At 51.6% G+C, this 27,343-nt stretch overlaps 1 protein-coding gene across 1 annotated transcript in view; it reads right to left on the reverse strand.

Moving 5' to 3' along the window:
• The window catches only part of Col27a1 (collagen type XXVII alpha 1 chain), a 119,096-nt gene that overhangs the window by 29,637 nt on the left and 62,116 nt on the right, over positions 1 to 27,343 (reverse strand). Inside the window, 16 exon segments of the mRNA XM_032903081.1 lie at positions 375 to 428; positions 2,362 to 2,415; positions 3,078 to 3,131; positions 3,898 to 3,951; positions 4,174 to 4,218; positions 4,307 to 4,351; positions 4,691 to 4,744; positions 7,605 to 7,658; positions 11,965 to 12,018; positions 12,257 to 12,310; positions 13,915 to 13,968; positions 18,764 to 18,808; positions 21,432 to 21,485; positions 22,691 to 22,735; positions 24,073 to 24,126; positions 24,257 to 24,310. Coding sequence (XP_032758972.1) covers positions 375 to 428; positions 2,362 to 2,415; positions 3,078 to 3,131; positions 3,898 to 3,951; positions 4,174 to 4,218; positions 4,307 to 4,351; positions 4,691 to 4,744; positions 7,605 to 7,658; positions 11,965 to 12,018; positions 12,257 to 12,310; positions 13,915 to 13,968; positions 18,764 to 18,808; positions 21,432 to 21,485; positions 22,691 to 22,735; positions 24,073 to 24,126; positions 24,257 to 24,310 — 828 coding nt within the window.

A 27,343-nucleotide genomic window follows, 5' to 3' on the forward strand; every position in this document is an offset into this window, starting at 1 on the left:
TCTGCTAAGTGCCAAGGATGCCTGCTGTGTCCATACACTTCCCAGGAGTCTACATTCAAGCAGAGGCACAGAGCAGAGAGATGGACACCGGGGTTTCATGGGGCATCTTAGAGCAAGACAACCTTGTGGGTCTCATTTGAAAGGTAAAGGCTAACTGTGGAACATCTTTGGAAGGAACACATATTTGAAGGAGTATTTGGAGGTGAAATATCTCAGTGGTGATGCTGGATACCCAGGGAGACAAGCCAAAGCTGTCAGGACTCCTGGGCTGTTTCCAGTTGGGGAATCTGAGAATTTTGGGGGTTGACCCAAGCCCTCCGCCCACTGCTCACAGGAGATCTGGGAGCTCTAGAAGGGAAATGTACTTCACTTACCCGTTGCCCAATGATCCCTTGTTCCCCAGGGGGGCCCAGAGGTCCAAGGTCACCCTAGGAGAAGCCAAACACAATCCATTGGGTGGGTATAGCCAACCTTAGCCTCCACCAGCCCCTCTTAGTTCCAGCTCTGATTAGGACCGGAGAAGCCGGGGGAAGTTCCTTCTCGAGAACAATAGAGAAATTCTCACTCTTAAGTCCAAACCCTGCTCCAGGTAAATCCTAGCCATGGGATGCTCCTCCACTAGGTGGTCAGACCTCCTTCACCATCACCTTCATCACTACCATTAATTACTACTAGGACCCAAACCACCAAAACCACCATCACCATCACAGTCAGCACCACTACATTACCACCATTATAATCACTATTACCATCAAGATCATTACCATCGCCACGACCATCCTCACCATCATCACTGCATCAGCATCACCACCACTATCAGCATCATCACCACCATCACCATAATCACAAAACCATCAGCATTGCCCTATCACCGTCATCACCACCATTATAATCATTATAACAACAACTAGCACTGTAGTCACTATCATCACCACTCATCCTCACCACCTTCACTGCATCACCACCAACACCATCACTATCCCTTCCACCACCATCGTTACCAGTACTATCATTATTCCTACTACCATGATCATCATCCTTACTATCATGACAGTATTACCACCATCACCAAAACCATCATCACCACCATCACAATCATCACCATCCCCACCACCATCAATCTATCATTATCAGAAACACCACCATCACCACCATCGCTGCATCACTACAATCACCATCACTGCCATCACCATCATTGCATCACCACCATCTCCATTACCACCATCACTACATCACCACCACCATCACTGCATCACCATCACCACCATCACCATCACTGCATCTCCACCACCATCACCATCACTGCATCACCATCACTGCATCACCACCACCATCACTGCATCACCACCACTGCATCACCATTGTCACTGCCAACACCGTCAACACTGCCATCGGAGTTGGTCATGCTGTTCTAAATACATTTTCATTCGAATGAGCTGGACCTTTGCAAAATCCTGAGGGAACAGTGTCATCCTTCAGAAGCTCGCCCAAATGACAGACTCAGGGTCAAAGTGGGTGGAATGACTAGGGCAACCGTGGCTGGAGAGCAGTGGGGATAAAACCAGCCATCCTTCCTCTTCCTTGAGATTTGGTAAGAAACCAAGCAAGGGAGAACTCAGAACACCTGTACCCTCCCCTGAAAGGCCCCCCTCTTTTGGAGACATGCACACCATGTTCTCTGCTGGTGTCTGGACACTAGGAAGTGGCTCATGGTGCCCCAGCCCAGTTCTGAGTGGAAGAAGCCAGTCCTACACACTTTATATGTGAATGGCACTTCATAGGTTGATGGCTTTTTCTAATTGCTTGGGCAAAGTGAGGCAGAGCCGAGCCAAGGCCAGGAGCCCCAGGCCTGGTTTAGCTCCCTTAGAATGACAGGACACTGGACCACGGGACAGGAAGGATTTTCTTGCCGTCCTACAGTCCCTTGCCTATTTCCAGTTCCCCGGGCCAGCGTGGCTCCTAGGCTCTCAGGTCTGCAGGGTAAGCAGGGTCCTCCTCCAACAGCAGAAGACGGATAGGGCTCCCCAGGGCTGGGTATCAATAGGTGCCTGTGTCCTCACAGCTGATGGGGTCACCTGTGCTGAAATGCTGATGGTATCATGCAGACCAGGAGGGGCACATGCCCCAATGGGGGGACCAAAACAGGTGCCAGACAAAACACAGCTGGGCAGGGGATAGTGCAGGGGCTCTGAGCTGCCTGGGAACTGGACAGTGGGCATGTCAGGCCTGCTCCCTAGCCAGGACAGAGACCCCATTATCCCAAGCACAAGAAAGGTCTGTTTCTCCTTCAGGGAGAGGACCAGGCTGCCAGCTGGGAACTGGTGTCAACAAGTCATTTTCCCATCTTTCATCTTGTCTCACCTTCATACCGGAGTCCCCAGGAAGGCCAGGTTCTCCCACTGCACCCGGTGGCCCCTGCAAGAAAGAGTCACTGGGCTCTCTTGGAGCAAGGGCTGGTCCCTTGCCTCAGGCAAGCAAAGACCCAGAAAGAGCAAGGGGTGTGCTCAGGTCACACTGCAGGAGTGGGGCTAGGCTGCAGCTTCTGAGTCTCAGCAAAACTATAGGGTTGGTTGCAAGCTGGCAGAGCCTCTCACTACCCAGCAGCCGGACCCTCTGCCTGCCCACGAGTGCGGTTTACCACACAGGAGCCTTTGGCAGACAGACAAGGAAAATCTATGATTTGCATGGGGTTGTGGGGAGGAAGAGGCCAATGGTGGGGCAGGCCTAGGCCTGTTCTGCTTCTTTCTGACGCTGGGCCAGGTCGGTGAGGGTGGGAAAAGGGGACCCTCAGCAGGCTGGGTCTCTGTTCATGATTCTGTACCAGGCGCAGTCTCAGAAAGGCAAGAGTTGGAGAGGACCCCCTAGGAAGGTCCTTGTTCTCACCCAGTGCTGTGAGGCAGGCTCCCAGTCCCTACCCCTGTGTCCTGCATAAATGTGTTTTCTGTAGGCTCTCTACCCACCACTCTGCAGCACCACCTAACCCTCTCTGTAGGGCAGGGCAGGGATTGGCTCCTGACCAGGAGGGCTGGGATGCCCCAGTGGCAGTAAAGGACAAACCAGGCCTCCTTGACACTTACCTTGGGTCCCATCTCTCCTGGAGGACCAACTGGCCCCTGAGGTCCCTGAGAGCCCTGGAGACAGACAGACACACAGTTAGAAGACAGCCTGGGTTCTCCTATGGGGGGAGTTATGGAGAGGCTGAGTCACGCAGTCTGGCAGGATAACTAAAAGAGAAGATCCACACACCCTACCTCCAACCATATACAGTTCCTCTTCACCTACGTCCAGGGTCTCCTCTGCATCCAAGTGAACCTCAGCTGGGCTGCCTCACCCCCCACCTCACCCCGTTACAACACCCATCTTTGGAACTTTTTCACTATGCTCTCTCCTGCTCTGCCCTTGTCCATTCAGCCTCAACTACTCCTGGCCTTCCAGAGTTCAAAGGATCTTCCTGGATCTCCAGGCTGGATCCCCACACACTCCTTGAGGAGGCTCCTCCACTTCCCCCAAACTCATCCCTTGGGACATCTTCTGGAGGACCAGCTATGTGCCAACGGCTTCCATGGTCTTTTCCTTGCCCTTCACAAGGACCTCACTACCCTCTTGCCTTCTGCCTTTCTGAATGCCCAGTGTGCCACCTATACATTTCTTGGGCCATCTCCACAACCACATAGCAAGTACAAACCAGTTATCTCCATTTAGTAACGGACCCAGTGGCCAAGTAAGCCAAGACTCACCCTAGAACTCAGAGCCAAGATCTCTGCCCCTGGGAGTCAGGACTAGCCCTGTCCTTTCTATACCTCCCCATCTGTCTACCTAGACAACAGTCCCTGCTAGAATCAGACTGAGAACAGACTTTCAGGACAGAGGTACCAGAGAGAGAAGACAGATACCTACCGGTTCTCCTGGGAGGCCCTTGGCACCTGGAGGGCCTGAGGGACCAGGAATGCCCTGTGGAAAAGCACAAGTGACCTTAGTCTCTTAAAACTTCTCCATTATCTTTCTCCCCTGGCCTCAGGCTGGTCCTGTGGTGTATCCAGGTCCCCACCCCACCCTTAGAGCTGAGAGAGAAAGTAACCTGTAGGTTCCCATGACAGTCAATAACTCATGGTGATCTTTTCCCACTTGCCCCAAAGCCCCATATTGAGAATTTTCAGAATTGACGCTACTTACAAGGAAGCCTTTTGCACCTGAGTGGCCTCGCTCACCAGCTGCACCCTGGAAGCACAATGGGCATCTTTAGAGGCATGTGTCACAACAAACTGAGGAGGGGCAAGGAACCTAGTATAGGCAGGGCCTGACATACCTGCTGTCCTGGCTGGCCAGGTCTGCCCCGAGGCCCTACACGACCCTGTGGGAAGCAGAGCATGTAGAGGTGAGAGAGGGGCTCATGAGGACCCCTTACATAAAGAGGGGTCCCAAGAGGCCAAGTGTTCTCCTCAACACATTGCCTGTGGGCAAACTTAAGATCCAACAAGGGGTGGCTGCCACAGTCACCACAGAGGTGCTGGGGTTGGGAACCAAGGACCTTTCCTACGGAAGGGAACAATCAAGCACATACGTGATCCCCAATCTCCTCCAGCAGAAGGACAGTGACAAAATGAGTTGCAGGGAACAGGCTCTGAATCACTCTGGGGCATGATAGTTCAGGGTCAACGGTTAGGAGCAGCAATACAGCGGATGTCTGTACCTTCAGGCCCTTGGACCCCTGCTCCCCAGCTGGTCCATCAGGTCCTCGAGGGCCCTGGAAAAGGAAGAAGATTCCAGCACAGAGGACTGGACGGCAGGGGTCTCCCTTGGGCTGTACACTAGGAGGATGAGACTGCCCAGAACCTCTGGCTTTCCCTGCTCCTCCTCTTCCATGCATAGTCTGAGGTAGGTCATCTGCAATGGCTTGGGTGGCTCTTCAGAGGTCACAGCCTCTGGGAGTCAGCTGGAGACCCTAAATGCAATGGATGCATGGGTCATTCTGTCTAAAGTGTCCTGGGTGGCTGCCACCAGCCAACCCCGTGTCACAGATGTGGAGGCTGAAGGTTGAAGCAGAGAAACCTGTGGCTATGATCCCACAGCCAGGTCTTGCTTACGGCCTCCTACTCCCTCCCCAACTCATGACCCAGTTCTGGGGAGATGAAGGCCCGCAGGGTGGGGGCATCCCAGGTCACAGATGAGCCTGGACCTGAGAGATGCTCCTGGGCTCTGTGTGTGACACAAGCTCACACCTCCCTGGAAGGGCACAGCTCTTGGAGTGGAGGCTAAGAGGCCTGAGGGATACAGCACACTGACAAACCTGCCTGGGACCAAGTCTTTTTAGGAGGAAGGTTGAGTCATAGTCACAGAGAAAGTAAACGTATGGAAAGGGGCCTGGTATGGAAGCAAAGTTGACTGTTGTCGGTAATTGAAGGTGGAGTAGAATTGGAATCCAAGCCAACCAGAGGCCTGCTTGGATTCCTCTGTCTGCCACTGTTTATCGAGATGGGAGGGAACTCCCCATCACAGGAGCCAATAAGAGGGTCAGAACCAATAGGCTTGCTTTGCAAGAAGGTTGTACATGGGGCAGAGCATTGGAGAAAACAACATCTAGAAACCAGGGCTGAGCTGTAGAAAAAGAGGAGGGAAGAGACAGTGGATACCAGCCACCATGGGTGCCCAGCCATTATTCTGAGCTATGGCACCAAATAGCCTATCCTGAAGGTCCGCCCGCTACCCTCCTTCCCTTGTGTCTCAGGCAGCCTTCCTATGCAGCCATGCTAGGGTTCCCCTTGGAACCACATCAGAGACCACCCTGGGGTTGCCCTCCAGCTGGGTCCAGTCAGGCTCAGCAGAGCCACTCCTGCCAGGGTCAGAAAACCCAGCAAGAAAACGGCAAAAGGAAAGAGAGGGAAACCCAGTATCTGTGGCCACCTTAAAGCCAAAGCTCTTGGGAAGCAACTGGGTCTGCATACCCAACCAAGCCGGCTCTGTTGCTGGCCCATTTTACAGAAGGAGAAGGAGAGTAGAGGAGGGGAAATCGGCTGTCTGATGTCCAAGCTTACTCTGAAAACTCAGACGTAGCACCGGGCATCCCAAATCATAATACCCCTTCAGTAGGAACTCCCCACCTGAACAGATGAGGAAAGCCTCAGAGAAGTGAAGAGACTAGCTTGAGGTTGCACAGCCACAAACAGGGAAGGCAAGAGACTTGCCTCACTCATGGTAACTGACCGGTGCTTTCATTCTTTTGCAGAGTACTAACGGACCACCTCTCTGTCTCCAGACCCTCTCTCTCAGCATAGAATGCCCACCCTATGCATAGGCAGGAAAGTCAGCATAAGCCTTCAGATCTCCCATGGCATCCATGGGGAACCTGAGAGCCAGAGAACAAAGAGCTTTCAAAGGACATAGGACAAGCTTGGCAGAACTCAGATTTCGTAGGTGCAGTGGGCGCCTCTCTAGGTCCCTGGCCCCACGACTGATCCCATGTTCCAACCTCAGCCAAACAGGAAATGGCTCTGGTCCTCGGACATCCCATCCTACCCTGAATACTCTGATAGGAGCCTGGCTTTCCTCAATTGGGAGGCATGTGTGAATTAGGAGGGAGAGTCTTCTTGTCACTGCTGGGAAGGGGTGTGGGGACAGCTCCCCATTTGACACGTGGATGGCCCAGGCCTCCATAGTTCACCCCACAGCTAGGTCAGGGGCCACCCAGAAACCCTTAGGCCTTGTTTCACTTAAGCGACCCAGAAGGAACGGGTACTGGGAGGGACCCTAGTGGCCAAAGCAATGTCTCATCTTTCTACCACAAGATGGCTGCTCTACTCCAGGCCATGTCTTAAAACTAGATACAGCCAATAGGAGATGGTGTCAGGAACCCACATGGAGCTTGGTAAACAGCCTGGGCAGCCGGCACCATCCTGTTTCCTCCTCACAGGGAGGCCACGTGCCTTCACCCCAGGATAGGAGACCATTCCGTTTACCCATTGGAACTTAAAAGGAGGCTAAAATTGGCATGTCAGAGTCGGATTCCCTGCATTCAGATCTCAGCTCTACCCGTTCAAGTTCACATCTGCACTCCAAACATTGGGGAGGTTGAGGCAGAATCACTGTGCAGCTGTGCAGCCTGAGACAAGTGTCTTAACCTATCTGTGTCGGCATTTTCTGAAGGCAACAACAGCACTTCCCTGGCAGGGTAAAGCTGAAGGTTAAATGAGTTACTGTATGTGACAGACAGCACCAAGTATTGGTGAATCCCCTAGGCTTCTGTATTCAGATGAGCTCTTGTCTTAAAACTCCATGGTTCCCCACTACTCTTAGTGGAGAGATTTGACTGTTAAAAGCCAGTAGGTATGTGTGACCTGTGTCTGGGTCACAAGGCCAGGCAGGGTTTAGGCCTGCCCTGTTGTCCCATGTGTCTGCCTCCAGTGGTGCCTCACGTGGTGGGAACAGTAGTGGAATGAGTGAAGATTGATTGAGGCTCATTTGTGGTCTCTGGACAGCCAGGTGTGGACTGGGAAGATGGCTCTGGCTCAGTCGCCAGCATCGGACTCTGGCTGTGCCTGGCCCCTGGCCAAGAAATCACAAATCCCAGAGTGGGTCGGGGGACAAGAAGCTGAAGTGTCCTGGCTTACCCGGTGCCCCTTGGCTCCTCTCATGCCTGGCAGTCCTCGAGATCCTGGAGGGCCCTGTGGAGAGAAGGCAATGGATTAGAAGCCCCTTCAGGGCATGAGAGCATTGGTGGGGTAGGAAGCCAGCAGCCACAGGGCTGAGAAGCAGGCACTCTGGCCTGCAGGGAGAAGCTCTTGGTAAGTGGCAAGCCTGGGCGTGGCTAGTGTCCTGGGGTCTGGGTGGGCAGAGCTTCCCTAGACAAGTCATTTTCCAATCTCACAATCTGCTGTGAGAGGTGACAGCAACATGTGACGGGCATCACTTCTCATCCCCATGCTTTTTCTCTCCTCAGAGGGCATCTGAGTTCTGTCCCTCACTCCCAGCACACACAGCCCTGGGTAGGTTCCCTCAACCTGAGGCATCAGGAGTCTTGGAGAAGGAAGAGGAGGAGGAGAAGGAGGGGAGGAGAAGGAGGAGGAGGAGGAGGAGGGTGAGGAGGAAGAGGAGGAAGGGGAGGGGGAAGAGGAGGAAGAGAAGGAGGGGAGGAGGAGGAAGAGAAGGAGAAAGAGGGGAAGAAGGAGGAGGAGGAGAAGGAAGAGGAAGGGGAACGGAAGGAGGAAGAGAAGGAGGAAGAGGAGGAAGAGGACAAGGAGGAGGAGGAGGAGTCTGTTGGGTCAGGGTGGGGACAGAAGTGGGACAAGGCAGAGATGAAGCGTCAGGACTGAGCTAGGTACAGTGGTTTGCACCTGTACTTGGAACATCAGGGAGGTTGAGGCAGAAGCCCTGTCATAAGTTCAAGACCAGCCTAGTTCAGTTTCTTACTGCGGTCTGAGACCCCCATGTGGAGTCGTATTACTGAACGTGGAGGCTGAGAAAAAAACTGGCAACCGTTAGAGGTTTCTGAATGTATAAAATGAACCAAAACACAATTTGAAACCAAAACCGTGAATCAGACATTTCAGGCTGTGCTCGCCTGTGTTGTATCATACGACTCCACCAGAGCCATGGCTGTGAACATACAACACACGCAGTTCACACTGCACATGCCATCCCAGCACGCATCCCAGCAAATGCTGCCTGGAATGCTTGGGCTCAGATTGGAGATGGCCGTCTGTTCTAGACAGCAGTGTTCAGACTCATTTCTGTCCGTACAGAAATATGTCACTCCAATAAAGGAAAACAAAGACTTTAAGTATCTCCCTATCACCACATCCAGCACTCAAGTATCAAGTGTCAAATTAACATATCTTTAGATTGTGTTAGAATGTTTGGTTTTGAAAATTGCTTTGCCGTCTTGAGTTCCATTTTAAAAAAAAAAAATCATTCAGTGAAGTTTGGCTTGGAATTAGAACAACATTTCCAGCAATTTCTGAATGGCCCCAAACACACTTCTGCCATTTTTATTACATATTTATGCAAAGCAGAGTGTTCAGCATTGATGATTAGATTTCAAACATCTGCCAATCAACTCTGAAAACTGGCGAGGCTGCCCGGGGTCCGGCAGTATCAAATATTCAGCCAAGCCGTAATCCTCTATGTAAAAGTTAACAAGTGCTTCCATCTCCGCGGTGTGCAAGCGTTCATATTTAACAGATGGTGAAATGATTCGGATACCAACGACTGCTCCGAAGGGAATTTCTGTGTGACTTACTGTCAGGAGGTGTTTGACCTGCAGAGCTATTTTATAAGCCTATATACCTGGAGTGGCATGAAAGTTTCTTGCCTGAGGATTCGTGAGTGGAAAGGGTTTAAGACTCTCTGGCCTGACCCAGTTTGAGTTCTGGGCCAGCTGGGGGGTTCCACAGTGAGACCTTATCTAAAAATCAAACAGGGAGGGAGGGAGGGAGGGAGGAGGAAGAAGAAGGTAAGAGGCAAATAGGAAGGTGAGGGCAGAAACAGAATGGCAGCATAGCTGGGTCCCTTAAACTTGGCACCTTGGCTGCGCAGGGTTCTCAGAGAGCACAGATAACTATCTGTGCCAGTCAGCTAGACCCGGTGAGGGAGGCAGGAGCCTTCCAGAGAAGGGGCAGCCTCCCCTTGGAGCCCAGTCTCATCTTGCTTCTCCCACAGCCCTGAGGTGTAGACATATTAGCACACAGACCCACTGGGTCTGCCGCTGCTGCGGCTGTAGGTAAGGGCCAGCATGCAGCCCGACGTACCAGCAACCCCAGGCTTGCACGGTAAGAAGGCAGACTTGGCAGGCAGCTGGTGGGTATAGTAACAGGCTGTTTTCCAGAATGCTCTCTCAGAAGGCATATAGCACATCGTCTGAGGTCTCAGGGGCTTGGTTCTGCATGAGCTAAATTATTTGAAGGACCTCAAGGAACAGCACCACAGCAGGACACAGTTCCACGGCCACTAGCTGTGAGGCCTAGGGCAAATGGCCTCACCTCAGTGTCCTCATCTACAGCTGGAATGACGAAAGCCCCTCCTCCCTCAGGCTGGTGGACATTGAAGGGACCTACAGGGTCCGAGGACCTACCTCCCTCTACCCAGTCATTGGTCTGGGATTGAGCTCAGAGTGCAGAGTGAGGAAGTTAATAGGGCAGGAAAATGCTCATCAGACGGGCAGAAATGACACTTCAATGGTAGACACCATTACTGTGGTGTCTGCCACTATGTCTCACAAGTAGCTGATGACATTTATGAAGTGCTCAGGTATGACAGCACATAAAATAACAGCCGATTCTCACCTCAGTGGTGATGGCTGCATGATCCTGGCTGACAGCTGGGGAAACTGAGGCAGAGGGAGCCTCAGGTATGAAGGTTCACACAGACGTGTGTATGTGCATGTGGCAACCAGAGGTCAATTCTGAATGTCTCCCTCTGTCAATCTCCACTTTATTTTTTGAGGCAGGGTCTCTCACTGAACGACTAGCTTGGCAATTCAGCTAGGCTAGCTGATCAGCTAGGCTGGCCGATCATAGAGCCCCCAGGGTCCTCCTCTCTCCACCTCCCCACCCCTGGGGTTCCAGCTGATCACCACTACACTTAGCTTTTCACACAGATGTTGAGGGTCCAAACTCAGGTCCTGGTGTTTGCACAGCAAGTACTTTGTCAAGAGGGCCCAGAAGAAAGAATTTGAGGGCAGACCCTAAGCACTTCCAGGCTCAAGCTACAGTGGGCTTCTCGAACACCAGTGGGCTCTAACCGTCCCAGCTCTGAACACAGGACAGAGGCTGGATATTGGACTGAAAACTATTCTCCGCCTCCTGCTTCTTCCCACCATAGTCCCGGTTCAAATCTCTAGCCAGACATGGCCTTCCCCTTTCATGAGCAGGGGAAATATGCATGTGACTGAGACCCCAAAGGGTGGCTCTGCCCAGGGACACCTTTTCATTGGCTCAAAGGACTGTGGGGAGGATGCACCTCCTGGCTGGCGCTTGGCACATGCTTGGTGAGGGTTACAAGTGTCCAGGTTTATCTTATCTGTATGAATCCCTTACTGCTTCTCCTCAGTACCTAACATGAGCCTGGTATGCAGAAGGTGCTCAATAAACACCCGTCAATAAGCTGTACAAACCGGGGTAGAAATGGACTTGGCTTTTCTCTCTCCCTCAGCACAGAACTGGTACACGGGAAACCCCACCACCAGTTCATGCCATCAACGCTGCCTGCATCTTCTCATTCAGCACTACAGAGCTCCTTCATCTGGCTTTTTTGAGAATTCGTCATTCCCAAATGTGTGTAGGGATAGGGCTGTTCCCCACCTCCAATGCCCCTCCCCCACTCTGATTGGCTCCAGGGATGAGCCTTGTCCTTGGTCTTAGCGAGTGCTCCACATTTCATCTACTTCAAGCACTTATTCCAAACAAGAGCAGCCCCAGCCACCCTCAGGGGTATACCTGACTCTGGGTATTCCAGGCCGTATACCTCCTGCAGCCCTCTCTGATACCACTTTTCCTAGGCAGCCTTAGGGGTCTCTGGAACCTTCCCATGGCCTCCGTCATCATGCCAGGAAGCCTCAAACACTTCCATAACGGCACCCCTGATTTATCAGATTTTCCATGACCGTTCCTGAGGATGGACCACTCTCTGCCTTGTTGACATCTGTGTCCCCAGTTCTAGAATCCGCACAGATTACTCACTCTCTTGATAGAGCATTCAACAGGTTAAGGATAGAAAGGACATGACTAAGTGCTCCTGAGTGTCACAGGTTGCCCCGAATGAAACCTCAGGCCCAGGGCTCCATTCAGCCCATGATCCAGTCACCACTGTCTCAACACACTTTAGGTTTCCCATGAACAAAATGTGGGCTTGGAGAAAGCTGTAGCATCGGCCCAGGAACTCAGCCTAGGCCAGGGGTTGGGTGTCCACTCAGGTCTGAGACTTGAGGTCTGGATTCTGTATGTTTGTGCTAGGAGACATGAAAGATTTGTTTACCCAGGGTCCAGGCTCTCCAGGGTCCCCAACACCACCGGGTGTTCCAGGATGGCCCTGCCAAGGAGGAAGAAAAATGATGAGTCAGCTGATGACAGTGCCATATCCTCTCTCCTTCAGCCCCATGTCAGGGGATCAGCCCCAACCCAGGGTGAGGAGGTCAAAAGTCATGCCAGGCCAGGGATGCAGAGAGCTAGGTATCATGGCTGTTTGGAGCATGTGATGTGTGGAGGGAACAGGACAATCATCTGAGGCTACATCAGGAGAGGGGAGAGGATGCAGACTTACTCCTTACCATCGACCCCTTGGGTCCAGGTGCCCCCGGGGGTCCCATCACTCCACGGTCTCCCTGTGACAGAGGCAGCAAGGCACATAGGTCATGGCTGGGGCTGAGGGACTCTGGGGGAAGGGGTCCAAAGGGAGGCAGGCACTTGACAATGGTCTATGAAGTCATTCCTAGCTTACTCACTTGTAAGTTTCAGTGGCAGGAAACCTCGCTTCCTCTACCAAGGTAATGTAAAAAGTGTCCCTTGGCCAGGATGATCCCAGTGAAAGATATAATAATTGCACCACCCCTTTGATCCTGGCCCACATCACGTGGTTCTCATTAGGCCTAGTAGCCCCTGGGCTGGACTTGCTGAGGCAGAAGCAGCCATAGCAACCTTTCTTCCTTCCTTCCTTCCTTCCTTCCTTCCTTCCTTCCTTCCTTCCTTCCTTTCTTTCTTTCTTTCTTTCTTCCTTCCTTCCTTCCTTCCTTCCTTTCTGTTCATGGCACTCTCTCCCCCATGGCACACCAGATCAACAGACATCACCTGTGTCCTCTAGAGCAATTCAAACAGACCAGGGAGTCAAGGGCAGCAATCAAGGCTACAGTCATCTTGACTCAGTTTCTGCAAGACCCTCTTCTCCTCTTGGGGTAAAAACGAATTAACCATCCATTGTGTGCTGACACCAGTATGTACCTGACCCCCGGTATTCCATGAGGAGAAGAAATAGATCACTTCCTATAATGCAAGACACCCAGTGGACTGGAGAGATAATGGGAAGCTCTAGGAAAGATGCATCCTGGGACAGGTGCAGGGCTGGGAGGCACTGCCACAGGGGTATTACCACCTGATGATGGAAGGACTCCCAGCAAGTGACTCAAGAGGAATGGGCTTGGGAAGAGGGGACCTTCCCAAAGCAAGGGTGAGGAAGGGCGTGAGAAACTTCAGTAATAGAAGACCAGGGTTGGCTTTGATGCTGTGTGATGCTCACAGAAGCTGCTAGCACTAAAGGACATAGAGTAAGAGCTCCTCGGGCTTTCCTGTACAAACTTGGTGACTTTTGGTGAATGGTTACTTTAAAATAGTGTTAGAGTTAGCAGGAGAGGAGGAGCATGGTGGGGGGGGGTCCAGGAATCGAGGAAGAATGAAGCACCTGAGTCTGCAAACTTATGAGGCCTCTAGAGGGGCAAGGGAAGCCACAGACCACCACTTGGGCTTAGTCGGCAAAGTGTTGGCCTGCAGTGATGGACCTGGTTCAAATCCTTGCTCTGACACTTACGTCTGGGTGGCCTTGGGCCAGCCACCCCTTCTGCTGGAATCTCATTGGCCTCCTGTCTAGGACAGAGTTTCCAGGGGCGATAGAGACACCTGGGACAGTGTCTCCTGAAGAATAATCCAACCACTGCTACCCATGCTGGGTGACGCCAGTAGGCAGCTGTGAGGACCCAGGGGGCACACCAACCCGTGGCCATGCCAATCTCTGATTTTGGGTATGGTTGAAGACAAGGGTTCTGGAATACAGGGACATGAGGTACAGAGACAGGGACATAGGCTCTTAGAGAACATGGGATACCAGAACCAGAGGGAGGTGGTGCAATTTCTACAGCCCCCATCCCCACTGGCCCTTTTGCCTTTCTTGATTAAAAAGCACAAGCTCTGAGGGTTTGTCTCCCGTACCCTAACTTACCTTCTCCCCAACAATTCCAGGCTCTCCAACCAGACCAACAAATCCCATAAGCCCCTGGGAATGACACATCAGGAAAAAGGAGTGAATCTGGAGGCATGCTGAGTGTTCAAGGTTTTCTCTCCCCTGGGCCCAGCCCACCCATTACCCCACCCCCTCAGCCCCACCCCCCACCCCTCCTCAGCCCGTGCCCAGTGACTCTTATGGCTGGGACTGCTGTGGACAAGCATAGCCTCTGGGCTGCTTCTCCCCACACTCTGCCAGATGGTTCAGATTTGAGAGCCAAGTGGTGGGGCTGCTGCCAGCAACCCTGGGAGCTGAGCATTCTTCCCGTGCCAGAAGCAGGCTGGGATCCCTACACATTTGGAGATCTGGAGTGGGGGGGGGGTGAGCTGGGAAGAGGCCATCTGTCTCCATCTTTGGGGGCTCTGGGGCTGTTTCAGAGAGAAACAAACTTGTTGACTGGAACAGAAAAACCCTAACAGCCTACAGCAGAGACAGGGTGGAATCTAGGAAGTGGAGGCGTCTACTGAAGGGCTTTCCTTTGCTAAAAGCACATGCATTCAGACACACAGACATAAACACATGCACAGACAAACACACAAACACACACAGATACACATGGACACTCGTACACACACACAGGCAAAGACACACATGCAAAGAGGCAGACACACACACATATACACATGAACATGCATGTACAGACAGACAGATAACATATAGACATGCATGAACCATACATAGACACATACATGGATATACATACCCCATGCACAAACACACACACACACACACACACACACACACACACACACACTCCCCTCCTTTGGCTCTTTTTTAACTCTTGTGTGTGTGACAACTTGCCTCCGGGTTCCAGAGGCTTTCCTTAGTGGTCCTGCTGTCACCCTGAGCAGCTGAGCATGCCTAGAGCAGGTGAACAGCCAAGAGTCCCCAAGGAGGTAAAGCAAATTCTTGCTGGAACCCACCTCCTTTCAGTCGAGACACACACTCAGAGGGTTCCTGTGTGGGTCAGGGGGGCAAGAGAAGCTTTGGGGTGCCACAGATGTACAGCTAGGCATTTCCCAGAAAATTAGGACATACAGGAGTGGGTGGGTTTCTCCTGTGAAATCTGTTCCCTGTGCCCCACTTCTGACCAACGTGAGGTGAGACCTGGGGCTGTTGACAGCTCAGAGTCCCAGTGCTCAATTAAGCTGGAGAGCCAGCCTCCCTGCCAGGGAGCTGGGAGGGGAAGAGGTGCTGCTCAGTTCACAAAGCCCATTTCTCCTTCCCCAAAGACAGCTGTAAGTGCCAAGCTCTCAGGGACCAAGTATCTTGTGGCAGCCAAGTGGGTAGAGGCAGGGACTCAGACAATGCCCCTCCCAGCCCTCTTGAACCTGTTCTCCACTGTAGGCCCCAAAGGTGTGCATGTGAGTGGGCCAGCGCCGTCACCACCTGCAGGATGGCTTCCTGGCCAGTCTCTGGTCACTCTTTCAGAGGTGATATAAGGAGCTATGGGCTCATGGAGGAGAGCCAGGTACTCACTTTTGCAACAACTAAACAAAACACGGGCATGATAACTCATACCTGGAATCCTAGTACTCAAAAAGCTGGAGCATAATCTGGAGTTTGGTTCTAGCCTGAGCTATGTAGCAAGTACCAGGACAGGCAGGGCTACAAAGTGAGTCCCTGTCTCAAAAGTCAAAACCAAACAACAACAAATCAAATAAACTGGGGCCTTTCTAAGGTGACGGTGACATTAACACCTATGGGTCCATGTACCGAGGGCTTGTTACATACCTAAACCTGCACTTGGCACTCTGTCTATGCCACTCTTACTCAAACTCCAGGTGTATGGACCCTGAACCAACTGGTCTACCTACATGATATCTACAGAACTAGCGACCTAACAAAGGTCCCTCCCGCCTCCTGATGGTTCTGACTGTTCACAACCCCGGGTGCTTTTAAAGGGGCCCAGGGCTAAAGCACTGACAGACCTCCCCAACAGGAAGTAGTCAGACAAACGCTGCCAGGGAAGGGAATACACACACATGGCCCTATGGGCCTGGAGAAATAAATTGCATGGCAACTTTAAATTTATTATTTCTAGAGGCCTAGAAGACATAAATCTCCAAAGAGAAGCCAGCCAGGATCTGAATGAGACATCCAGCAAGTGCTATTGCCCTGGCCTCCAGAGCTCCATGGGGTGCCTTCCTGTAGGGAAGGGTTTGGACTGGCAGTGAGTCAAAGGGAAAGGAAGCAGTCTCTCGGAGGCACACAGGGCTTCCTCCTGACAGGGTAGCCAGAGAGGCAGCTCTGAAAGTCACAGGCACAGCCTGCTCCTCTCTAGCTGGCAAGATATGGTGCATCTCCTCTCCTCACAGCATTCTGTTGGGCATGGGAGGGAGGAGGTTCATGCTTCTGAGAATCAGACAGCTGTGAGACCACAGCTGGACAACCATTCCAGATAGGTATTGACATGCTCATTTTCCCTGGAGAGGTCCTGGGAAGCAAGGCTCACACCTAGTTCCCAGCACCTAGGACAGGGCCGGACAAGCAGTCTGTGCTCATTGGTAGAAAACTGTAAGGTTTCTGGGAAATCAGAGGATTTTTCATTTTTGTCAGGGTAGAACCTGGGAGCTCAGAGTCTGAAGAGTCAGTTGGTTGTGAGTTATGCTTCTGCCAATGAGACTTTGAACAAGCTACTTAATTTCTCAGGGCCTCAGTTTCCTCGTTTGCAAGTTGGGGATGGTTTATCACAGCTCCCATCACAGAATGGTTGGAGGGACCGCAGAGGAGTGTGTCTAGTGCTTGGTATGGAGCCTGGTACCTCATGGATGAGCAGCAAATGAAGCCATTACCGTGATTGCAAGTACGGCCTGTGGTGTGAGCTTGGGGATCTCTCCTGGGGAGCCTGTGGTTCAGTCAGGGGCAGGAAACACCCACTCCTTTGCTATGGCCACCTGGAGAGGGGCTGGTGTCCTCTCATGCCTTAGAGCAAATGCAGGGGCCAGTGTTGAGTCTCAGCTCTGACAGCCTTCCTTCCTGTAACAGTTTATAACTGCTGCTGGACACACAGCTAGCTAGGGGCTCTGCTGTCCTGGTGAGCCAGAGCTGTCCCAGGCAGGGTGTCTACACCTCATAGCTCCAGTTCAGCCACTGCCCCTATGAGCATACATTTGACTCCATTTTTCCTCCCAAGTTTGTGACACAAACTGCAAATGTGGGCCAGAATCCGGAATTTCTTAAGCTGGGGGCTCCTATAAGCTTCTATGGATGGAATCCGGGAATTTGAACAGAGAAGCTCACAGCTTTTACTTGCATTACCTTCCTATTAAAATGTTGCATCTTTCTCTAACTATGAACACAGACACACCCAGCCCCAGTAGCATATAAAATTTGAGACTCTCCATCTGGTTACATGTCACTACAGTCATTCCTACACAGATCTCAGAGCTTCAATACACCTTAACATGGTGATCACTGGTAGGTTTCGTTGTTGAGGGTATTCATTACGAAGTAGATACATGTGTGCCACATCTAGACACGTTTTAGTTTCTGTGTAACTGGTTGCCTTTCAATCATCCACTTATGACACTATCCACTTAAATCTACTCAAAGGAAGGATTCACAGGCTTCCTTAGCTGGGCAAAGGAATCTAAGGCACGGAAAACTGTCAGGGCCCTGGAGAAAGTGACTTCTAGGAATCCCCAAGTCCTGAAGGTTCCAAGGTTCTAAGTATTTATTTCCCCAGGGCCAACCATTAGCATAGCTATGAACTTGAATTTGCTGAGTTTTTTTCCAGTCAGGAAATACATCTAGGCTGCGGCAAGCTCCAGGCTTCCCACAGAACGTGCTCAAATGACACTGAAAGATTTCAAACATGTTGGCCTCCCCCAGCTCTAATTCCTATCTCTCTCTCTTTCTCAACAGATGTTACAGGCCTTTTGAGGAAGCCTGTCACATGGGAGTCTCACGCCATGGATGGCCCTTCTGGGCACAACTGAATTCTTCTGAGTCTTCCTCCTTCGTGATTGAGGAGGCCTCTTCCAAGGCTCCTAGAGGGTCCTCATTTAGAGGTGTGGAAAATATCATCCAATTCCATGTCTGGGCCCTCAAGCCAAGCTGGCAAGAGGCACTGAGGCCTGAAGGGAGGCCCTGAGGTAGCCACCCACACAGCACCCAGAAGAGATTCTCTAACTGGTTAAGGACAGTGAGTGAGGATCCTCAAACTTTTGATTGACAAATGCCAACCTTTCTTCTGCAGACCTTGTTCCTGCTTTCCAGATACCCAGAGCCTCTGTTTCTAGATTCTTCTTTACAACAAAGGGAGGCTTGGACCTTGAGCCTCTGAAGAATGGATCTATTTCTCTAGATAAGGCAGTAGTTCTCAGCCTTCCTAATGCTGCGACCCCTCATGGTATGATGACCTCAACCACACATTTTTGGTGGCTACTTCATAACTGTAATTTTGCCACTGTTATGAATTGTAATCTAAATATCTGATACACAAATTGTCTTGGGTGACCCCTGTGAAAGGGTCATTCGATTCCCTGCCCCCAAAGGGGTCACAACCTATAGGTTGAAAAATCACTGAACTAAAAGAACACAGTCATTTCCGAGAACTCTGGTTTAACCCCAGTTTTAGTAGGTGACATCACATTAACCATTTGAGCAAATACATCAAAAACTAAAGTGTCAAGCCTTATTATTTAGGGACCGCCCTTCTTTGAGCATGTGCAAGAGGCCTGGTTCTGGAATGTTCCCAGACTGAGTGACCACACAGCACTAGACTTAGCACAGGTAAGTGACCCACAGGGAAGCCACTGTACTGGCACCATCACTAGCTTACCTGTTCACCCACAGGCCCTGGCCGTCCAGGATCCCCTGGTTCCCCCTGCAAAGGAACAAAAATAGAAGACAAGTCAGGTCAGAAGTTGGGACACTGAAGCCACTTGAGGAAGTGCTAAGGAGAAAGTGGTCTTAGGTGTCATTGGTGACGATGAATCAGAAGCCCAATCCCGAAACTTTGGCCTTGAAGATGCCAAACAGTTAGCAGCAACCAAAAATCACTACCCCAACACCACAATCTCATTCCCTTTGAGTGGGTACCAAAGTACCCAAGCAAACTGACTCCTTTTGTACACCAAGCAACCTAATTAATTTTGTTGGGGGTGGGAAGGACTGTAAGGTCACAGAGCCAGCTACAAGGAGGGCTAGAATTGGGACCTTGGTCAGCTTGATTGAGACCTATTTCCATGTATGTTTCCCCCTGCAGGAAGAGTGTGGAATTGCAGGTAAAGATCATTAGGAGACTAAGCCTCCCTCCCAAGCTGATCACCAGCACAGATATCCTTCAGGAATCTTGTCTCTGAGCTGGGTTCAGACTCCCAGCTTCTAGTACTTGGTGACCCGGTATGACCTGGCAGCCATGGTCTCTGATGAACAGATATTACTCAATAGGTGGCCATAGCAGCCACAGTCTCTCCACAGTATGTGTGGATTAGTGATCAACAGATGTCCTGGGATGAATCTGCCCACCACAGAAACCCAACTGGTATCCGAGGGACTGTGGCAAGATCTCAGAGGTCAGGATGCAGGCTCACAAGGACAGGAACTTAGAAATAAAACACAGCACATGTGTCTGAGTCATACATAGTCTAGATGTCAGACATGATGACAGGGCCAGGCTATAGACTCCCTTGGGTGAATGCTATCACCAGAGGCCACGAGATCCTCCAACTGTTTCCTCCCCTTCTCTTTCCAATGTATCCATAGACTTAGTCCAACACAGCCCCCTTGGAAATGAAGGCTAATCTTTGGTATCAACCTGACTGGATTTGAAATGGGCATCAAAGCACACATCTGTGTCTATGCTGGTATTTCTAGGGAGGCTTATCTGAGACAGGAAGACTCATGCTGACTGTGAACAGCACCATCCCAGGGGCTGGGCACCCAAGTGAATAAAAGGAAGAAAGGGGACAGCTACCTGGTGAGGTTTGGCCTCTTGCTATGTATTGTAATGCTAAGTGTGGGCCCCCAAGGCCTGGTTGCCCCAGAGATGAGACAGTCCTCAGGTAGACTTTTGTGACCTTACCCCCAAGTTATTTCTGATTGGTGAATAAAGACGTCTACAGCCTATAGCTGGGCAGAATTGAGATAGACAGAGCTTGGTGTTTCCAGACCAGGGGTTGAAGGAGACCATGAGGAGAGGGAGAAGAATGTGGAGAGAGGAGAGAGACACCATGGGTTAGAAGTCAAGAAAGCATGGCCGTGAGGATTGGCCAATTGGATGAAACATAGCAAATAATAACTCCAGGTTATCGATGGGGAAGCAGATTCTGATAGCATAGAGGGTAGATATACCTCTCTATATATATATAGAGTGCTAGTGCTGACTGATTAAGGCTTCTTGTACATAATGAAAGTTGTGTGCCTTTTATCCAAGAACGGAATGATCAGCCAGGGATTGAGATTTAATATTCTACACCAGCCACCATCCCCTGCTTCCTACTTCCCACTCTGCCTAGCTACATGGTTTTGCCTCCATGATCTCCACCACACCTCTCCGTGGTGGCTTTTACCTTCTTAAACTGGCAGCCAAGATAAATTCTTCTTTCCTGTGCTGGTTAGTTTTATGTCAACTTGACACACTATGGCTATCTGTGAGGAGGGAACCTCAGTTGAGAAAATGCCTCCATAAGACCAGGCTGTAGCAAGCCTGAAGACCATTTTATTAACTAGTGACTGATAGGGAGTGTCCAGCACATTGTGGATGGAACCACCCTTGGGCTGGTGGTCCTGGGTTCTATAAGAAAGCAGGCTGGGCAACGCATGAAGAGAAATCTGGTAAACAGCACCCTTCCAGGGCCTCTTCATCAGCTCCTGCCTTCAGGTTCCTGTCCTACTTGAGTGCCTGTCCTGACTTCCTTCTAGGATTAACATTGATGTGGAAGTGCAGGTCAGTTTAGCCCTTTCCTCTCCAACTTGCTTTTGGTCATGGCATTTCATCACAGCGTAGTGACCCCGACTAAGACCCTCCCTTAACTAGTTTTCTGTCGGGTATTTTGTCACTGAGATAAGAAAAGTAGTCCACTCCCTTACTGGGGTCAGTACTTATTTTGATCGTTGAAAATAAAAAGGCCCAGTAACAAACACAATGGATTTCCATCACACGCCAGAAGCCCAGAGGAAAACATGGAAACCTCTGTCTGCTCCAGTTAAGCACTGTCAGTCTCTTGCCTGCTCAGTAGAGGAAGAAGGCAGGTGACACCCCAGCTTATGCTGCCACTCGCAGCCTGCCACAGCGTCTGGACTGTATCCGTGACTTGAACAATCCCCCTCTGTTGAACACCTAGTCTACTTCCTTTCCCCTCCCCTATTACCCTGGAATGAATAAGGGCCACTTTCTCCCTTCTTTTTCATTAGCCATGAGAGTCCGTGCTTGTCCAGGGTTTTATATGTCAGACCCAACTCTGCGACCTCCGCTACCACCCCCAGGCATGCCTAAGTCTCCTCACCTTCAAGCCGTCCAGGCCAGGCCTCCCCGGGAACCCCTTCCTTCCAGGTTGACCCTGCAACAGAGAGACACACATCAGGGGAGCTGCGGGGACAGTGCCAAGGGACCCTGGAGAACCTTAGGAGTCTAGCACATTCTGGAGGGCACAGTGATGTAGAGATCCAGTGTCACCAGGCACCCAGACAAAGGAACTCAAGGATGCTCTCTAGGTGGCCTCAGCATGGTTTCCTCATTCCCTGCAGTGATCTGTCATAAATAGGGACAATGGCCCTGGTTTCTAAGGGACAGGACAGGAAGAGGTTGGGCAGAGCACCTGGGCACAGGATAAGATAGACTTCCTGGTTGTGGTCTTCCAAACATGGTCAGAGAATTCTGTGATCCCCCGGACCCTTTTAGGAGGCTCAGGTGGGAAAGTCTGCTTCCCAGTGGCCCTGGGATGTCTGTCATCTGCCCTCCTCACTCTCTCTGATGGATGTGGTGGACTCTTCAGAGACTTGTGACTCGTGGCATCAACATAAACTGATGCAGACACAGAAGTAAGAAGCCGGCTAACTTCATCAAAGTGACATCCATGAGCTTTGCAAAAAAGGGGGTGATTTTGTCTTACTCACTTGTTCCGATTCAGAAAATATAGTGATTTGGGACCAAAAGCAAAAAACAAAAGATTTCTGCTTATGAGAAACAGACTTATCATTAACTTCCACTGAATTAATAAACACACCTGGGGTGTGTGTTTGTTCTAATTACTCACACCAATAAGACGTAACCCACACAAGCACCTGGGTGCTCCATCATTTCTGAATGTAAAGAGAAACTGAAATCAGAAGCCTCATGGACTGCCAGTCAACACCATTCCCAGGGGTGCGGGTGGGGCAGGTAGGTGCTCTGCAGAGCTGAAGCTGGGGAGAGAACCTACACCCCGGCTCTGGTAGCTAACCCTAAGCCCAGTAGCTAACCCTAAGGACCCAGGCGGGACCTTCCACTCTTCAGCCTCTGTTGTTCCTCCCTGATAAGACTGAGCAAAGTGAGCAGCTCCTGGGCAAACACACGAGGAAACGGCCACGTAGAATCCGACAGACCTAACAGACAGGTAAGGCCGCTGGCACCCACCTTCGGTCTCCCTCCTTAGGCCACGTCTTGTGTTCTTTGACTGGCCGAAGGCCTCCACACTGGCTCCAGATCACTAGCCAAATGGTGCCCCACCCATGCCCATTCTTCAGTTCTAAGAAGCCCCATCTCCTCCTGGCCAGCAGCACTCACCTCCAAGCCTGGGACTCCTGGTGGCCCCATGGGTCCTTCATCTCCCTAGAGTTGGGGGAGGCATAAAAAAGGAAGAAAGACAAAGGAGGAAGTTAAAGTGGAATTTTGGGAGAGCCCGTGCTGTAAGGACAGAGTCCTTGCAAGTGGACGGAGTGCCTGGCTCACAGCCTGGTTCCCATGGTTTGGGAGGTGTCCACCAGTCTCCACCTAAGGATCTTACCACAAACCCCAGTGTCTAAGCTGTTCATCAAGAATGGGACCTGAGGCTCCAGCTCAAAGACAGATTCAGTATTGAGCTCTGCTTTCTACTCCATAGCAGACATTAGCCCTGGTGTATGCCTCAGATTCCTCAGACTGAATCCTTGATGCTGACTCCTAGAGGCCAGGGGTGACATCTTGTTTTAAGGATGTCATACCACCCTGCACACAGCACCCAGGAAGGCACAGGGTCCTGGCGAATGTAGGAAGGAGCGGGTGTCCCCAGGCCCAGAGCCTGGCTCAGTAAGGGTTTTCCTGGGCAGCTATGGAAGCACAGGCAGAGAGGCCTTGGCTGCAGTTGTCTCTTCCTTCTCTTCCTTTCATTCCTATTCCTGGCCTTGACTCTCCAACCCTCCAAAGGTCACAACTGTCTCCAGCCTGATCCTCTGGCAGCCAGAGCCTGACCGCAAGCCCCTTAAAGCAGCCCCTGCAGCAAGCAACTGCAGCTTCCCGGAAAGCAGCCCCATGCAGTGACTCGAAGAGCCAGCACTGGGACTCTGCCAGACCCACACCCAGCTCAGAGAAAGGCTCGCATCAGCAAAGGCCTGCCTGCGGTTGCTCATTCTCCCACGGCTGTGCACCACAGTGCCAAGCAAGGCTCAGGGCGGCATGCACAAGCAAAAGCCAGGCTACTGTGGAAGGCCCAATAATAGGCTGAGGCAAGCTCCTCCTCACTAGGTTCAGGTGAACTGGCAAGTCGTGGCATTTCCATGATGCTCTGGGGTCTCCCAAGAGCGTTTGTGAGGAGAGCAGAGGATTGAGCACAGACTGGACTTTGGCACACCTAGGTCCTAGTCAAGGCCCTGCCTGCTACCAACACAGGACCTGGCAGTCATTCCCTTCCCTGGATCTCCAAGGAAAGATCTCCACTTAAAAAGGGGGTCTGACATGTCCTATCCTCTCGTTTTGAGACTGATGAACTGTGACAGGTGGGGATGGAAAGTCACTTGTCCCACTAGATTAGAGAAGAGAAACAGGCAGGGCTGTAAGGGAACATGCTCTGGTGATGAATCTCAAGGGGCCCTGGCCCCAGATATGGCTTTGGTACCCTGGACAGAGCCAGCTAGGTGCTGGGACAGGCTAGAGAAGTCAAAGAGGGACAAGAGGGGACAGGGCCAACTCACCTCAGGCCCCAGCTGCCCAGGAGGTCCAGGTAGGCCTCGGGCTCCCGGTTTACCCTGGGAAAGAGAATAGAAATGGTTTCAGAGGTAGTACCTCCACATCGGGTTGGCAGGACTCCACACTCCACAGCCACCTTGGGCCCTGGGGCATCTTCAGCCAAGGAACCTTAGGTGGGAGAGGACTCACCTTCATGCCTTCAGGGCCGTTGTCCCCTGGGGGGCCAATGTCTCCTGGGAAACCCTGTGGGAAAGCAGAAAGCCAGGTCACCTGGGTCTCTGGTTGGCACGTGTTCAAAACAAGCCCCCACCCTACCAGTGTCCACCTCTACCACTGCTTCTGTGTGACCTAGGGTAGGTCAGCTCTGTGCTCCTTCTCTTCACACCCAAGCCTGACTTTTCTGAGTGGCTGAGAAACTGCAGAAGGTACTGAGTGTGGTGACCCATGTCCTTAATCTTAACACTGGGAGGAAAAGGCAGAGACAGGACGGTAAGGAGAGGTAGGCCATCCTTAGTTACATATCAAGGTCAAAGTCAGCCTTCCTGCAGGAGACTCGTTGAGAGAGAGGTGGAGAAACAAAGACACAGAAGACCATTCAGATACACAGAAGGCTGTCACACATGGTCACCCATCTTACAGAATGGGGTCCTCTCAGGACACTGAGCTCTGAGTCACCTGCCTAGCCTGAGAAGCCTTACCCATGAGCCACATTCATCCTTTGAGCCATGACTTGCCCTGTTGGCTATGCAGAGGTAAATGCTAGTATTCTTTATTAAGTCTCCTCCTATCAGAAGCTAGAATTCCTAAGGTCCCTGCCCAGAGTGCTGGACTCTGTGACACACTCCCATCCTGACCTGCAGCTTTAAGGGGCCTATCCCCACAGGTGGCCATGCAGCAGACAGTTCAAGTCTGGGGCTGAGAGACCTCCTTCCCCTGCATACTCTGGTGCCTCTCTTGGGGACCTCTTTCCCCGCCTCAGAGGCTTGTTTCTACCACAGCTGCTAGCCAGGGAAAAGTGCCCTTTGGCCTGGCTGTGTCTAGTGGGCCAGTTTCCCTAAGCCAGTATGGAAACATCCCTATTCCTGTTTTATGAGAAATACCTCTGTTAATCCAGACTAGAAACCCATTAGCCTAGGGCAACAAGAAATCAAGGCCCTTCTCCCCACCACATGACTCTGTGACTAAAACATCCCCTTTCCACTTTGTTTTCTGAGGTTGGTCTTCTCTTCTCCTTTTTAACCTTATACTACTAACTTCTGTTCAAAATGCCTTTGCCTTCCCCCGCCCCCGGAAAAGTCACAAAATGGTCCTGAATAATTTTTTTCTTTAGATAGTCTCAATAGTCTCACTATGTAGCTCAGGCTAGCTTAGAACTTGCTATGTAGACCAGGCTGGTTCTGAACTCACAAGAGCTCTACTTCCTTCTGCCTCCTGAGAGCCTGGGATTAAAGGTGTTGCCACCACACTAGGCAAGCAATCCTGAATGCGGAACTGGCACATTGAGACCGAATTCCCTTCAAAATGTAACTCAAATCCTGCCCTGTTATTCACACCCTGTGTGAGGGGCAAGTTCCTCAGCCTCTCTGGCTTTAGCCTACAGAGTAGGTAGTCGATCAAACGCCTCAGCGGGCAGTGCTGAAATAGCTGATGGAAGCCAAGTGCTTAGACAGGCGCCTCACAATAAGTACTCCATACAGACTTGCATTCACAGAGCTTGGTCCCTTATGCTGGGAAACCGTCCCTGCCTCTGATTACCATCTCCTGTGGTCACAGAGCAGCCAGGATGCTGATTCAGTTCTGGTGTTGAATAAAGGAGGCCACTCAATCAGGGGACTGTGAGCAGGGGCTCCTCCCACTCCCCGGTCCTGAGGGCCAGGTGCTAGCCAGTAAAGACAACCAGCACACTCAGGGCTTCTGTCTTCCACCCTGGAGAGCCACTTCTGGCTATGGAGTCAGCCAATCAAAGCAGCACAAAGGTAGGCCGGACAGACCCCAGAGGGACCCTGGGAGCCAGAGTCAAGATGAATTGCTACCGAACAACAACCCTAAGGCTGCCCCTCTTGGACTTCAAGCCTTGATTTTCCCATCCATAAACAGAGGCATCAACTCTCCTGTTCCACACCCCTCCCACCCCTGCCACAGTATGGCCAGTTCTCTCCCCCAACTCCTGGCTCAAGAAGAACCTCATCAGTCCGTGTCCAGGAGTGAGCGTTCCTCTTTTACTGGCCAGGAAATCCAGACTTAGGAGTCTTTCCACAGTGAGCAGCAGATGGAGGAAAGGCCAAGTTCATTCGTCTAAAGATAGGGTTGTGTCCTGGCCAAAGTCAACACTGCGGAGAGTCAGACTGTGGCTTTTAGGAAGCACGCCCTCATCCATTGGGGAAGACTATGAGTGATCTTTGGAACGCTTGGGAGAGCCCGTAGGGACAGGCTCTTCACTTGGCTGCAGGAATAACATGGAGGAGCAAGGTCCCAAGGCCGGGGAGCTCTGGATGAGGGATGGGAACCCTGGCTGGGGATTAAGTGGCAGCAAGCCTGAGGTAGACAGAAGCCCTGACTGGGGTACCATATTGCTGTTAGAGGGGAGCAGCTTAGCAGAGCCAGAGTGAGCACCCACTTGGCACCTTGGGCTAGGCTTGAGATGTTCGTGACCACATGTATCAGCTGGTGCCAGCTGTTCTCCAGGCTCCCCCGCACTTAGCTGGTATTATCACCTTTTTCTGGTCTCATATCCTCCAGCCAACCCAGATTTGGCAGCTCCCTTCCCTCCCTATCATGTCTCGGAGCACTGATCCCCAAAGAAAGGTTCAGAGGAGGCCCCTACAAATCAGCCTGCAGCTCCCAGAGGGGGTGGACAGCAGCCCTGGAGGGCTTTGGTGATGGTTCAGTAGGAGCAAGTGTTGGGTTAGCCACCAGTGCGGAAGGACTCTGAGGTTAGCTCGAGGAGCCCCTGGGTGAGCGAAGACAAGCTGAGGAGGGAAGGAAAGCAGGGCATACTGACCTGCGACGTTTGTTTTCCTCTGGTTTTAGAGATAGAGAGTCTAGCTACATAGCTTAGGCTGACCTTGAGCTCTCGATCATCCTCCTGCCTCCACCCCCATCCAAGTGCTGGGATCTTACCATGTATGACTGAGTCCATTCCTAGCCTTGGCCTCATCTCTCATTTTATGTGTGATCCATACCAACTCCTTCACCATCTCTGGGCATAACACTAAAAGCCCTAGTCAGATGCAGAGACAGAGACAGACAGACGACAGACAGACAGAGAGATAGAGA

This window comes from Rattus rattus, chromosome 1 (assembly GCF_011064425.1).
Source record: "Rattus rattus isolate New Zealand chromosome 1, Rrattus_CSIRO_v1, whole genome shotgun sequence".
Classification (NCBI taxonomy): domain Eukaryota; kingdom Metazoa; phylum Chordata; class Mammalia; order Rodentia; family Muridae; genus Rattus; species Rattus rattus.